Source organism: Seriola lalandi, unplaced genomic scaffold (genome assembly GCF_002814215.2).
Source record: "Seriola lalandi dorsalis isolate HSWRI2012SDOR001 ecotype SW California unplaced genomic scaffold, Sedor1 jcf7180002001709, whole genome shotgun sequence".
In the NCBI taxonomy this organism is placed as follows: domain Eukaryota; kingdom Metazoa; phylum Chordata; class Actinopteri; order Carangiformes; family Carangidae; genus Seriola; species Seriola lalandi.
Window position 1 is genome coordinate 211 of NW_019472367.1, and position 1,299 is coordinate 1,509.

General features: G+C 40.4%; 1 protein-coding gene across 1 annotated transcript; it reads left to right on the plus strand.

Annotated features, from left to right (window-relative positions):
• The first annotated feature begins 207 nt into the window (after positions 1-207).
• Positions 208-836, plus strand: LOC111664708 (E1A-binding protein p400-like). Its single transcript, XM_023419410.2, has 2 exons — positions 208-439; positions 590-836. The coding sequence occupies exons 1-2, from the start codon at positions 279-281 to the stop codon at positions 819-821; spliced, it is 393 nt and encodes a 130-aa protein (XP_023275178.2). The 5' UTR covers positions 208-278; the 3' UTR covers positions 822-836.
• Positions 837-1,299: the final 463 nt, after the last annotated feature.

Consider the following 1,299-nt stretch of genomic DNA (forward strand, 5'->3'; position numbering starts at 1 on the left):
AATTGATAATAAAAGTAATACTGGTTTTCTTTGAGGTTCAATACACTGTCCTTTCTAGTCCTTTTATGTTCTATTTGTTTGCATGTCGCTTCTTGTTTGAGACCCAAATATTATACGGTTCCTTCGTCTTAATTTTGGATCGAGTGCATGTGCGTTTTGCTTAGATGTTGTTATTAGTAAAAAAAAAAGAAAAAAAAAGAAAATGTTCATCAGAAATCTGCACTGATCCATTTCTGTTGCTGTTGTCTTTTATCTCATTATCCTCCTAGATTGCAAACATGTCCATATTTAATCTGATCAATAATGAGAACACACTGACTCGGTATCAAACTGAAGAGGTGGTACCCAAACTGAAGGTCACTCAGCAGCTCATAGAGGAGATCTACACGGGTCCAGATCCACCACCACGACCCAAACAATGCCCGATAAAACCCATGAGGTCAGTAATACAGTCTGCAAAAATCCAAGTAACATGACATGATTGATGTAGAGATTTTCTGGCATTTTCAAATTGCTAAAATGCAAGCCTGATATTGTAATATTGATGTTCTGACATTGAGATAACGTGATAATTTTTCTTTGCGATTAGATTGTTCCAGGCAGTGCAGTATGGAACAAAGCCAGAAGGTCGCCTGGCTGCCATCACAAGCACAGCAGGCCAGCGTCCACCTAGCTCCCCTGCTACTACTAGTGCACCTGTATCCACCACCAGCCAGTCAGCCCAGAGCAGGGGCAAGTCCCCTGTCACTACTGCAACTACTACAGCCACTTCTCATGGTAAGACCATTTCAGGGACAGTAACCAGTAAAGTTTTGTTTTGACAGTAGCTAAGGGATTCCAGATGGTGTCATCTAACATCAGACTTTAAAAGACAAATTAACCACTCATAGGCATTTTGTTGATGCCATTACTGTGTGTGCTTATACTAGTTTTAACCCTGTGATGTGTGCATTATGCGATGTTATGCTGCATGATTGTGACACTGTTTTGGGTTTAAATGAATCTGACTGTCATGCGTAAAAAAAAAACTCAATTACGCTGTGCCCATTCTACCATGAATTGTTGTCGCCAGTATTTGTAGCACATTTTAGAAACATATACAATGTGTATAAATGTATGCACAGGTCAGGTCCTCCTCCTACAACTAAAACTTTATGGAGAGGTTTGGGACAGCTTTACTGACAAGTTTCACAGGTCACAGAGGTTTCATATGTGTACATTTGTACTTCCATGCAGCAATGGTGGGCTGTGCACATTTTCCCCTCATGGCAGCACAGCCATTAGGGTAAGTCTAAATGT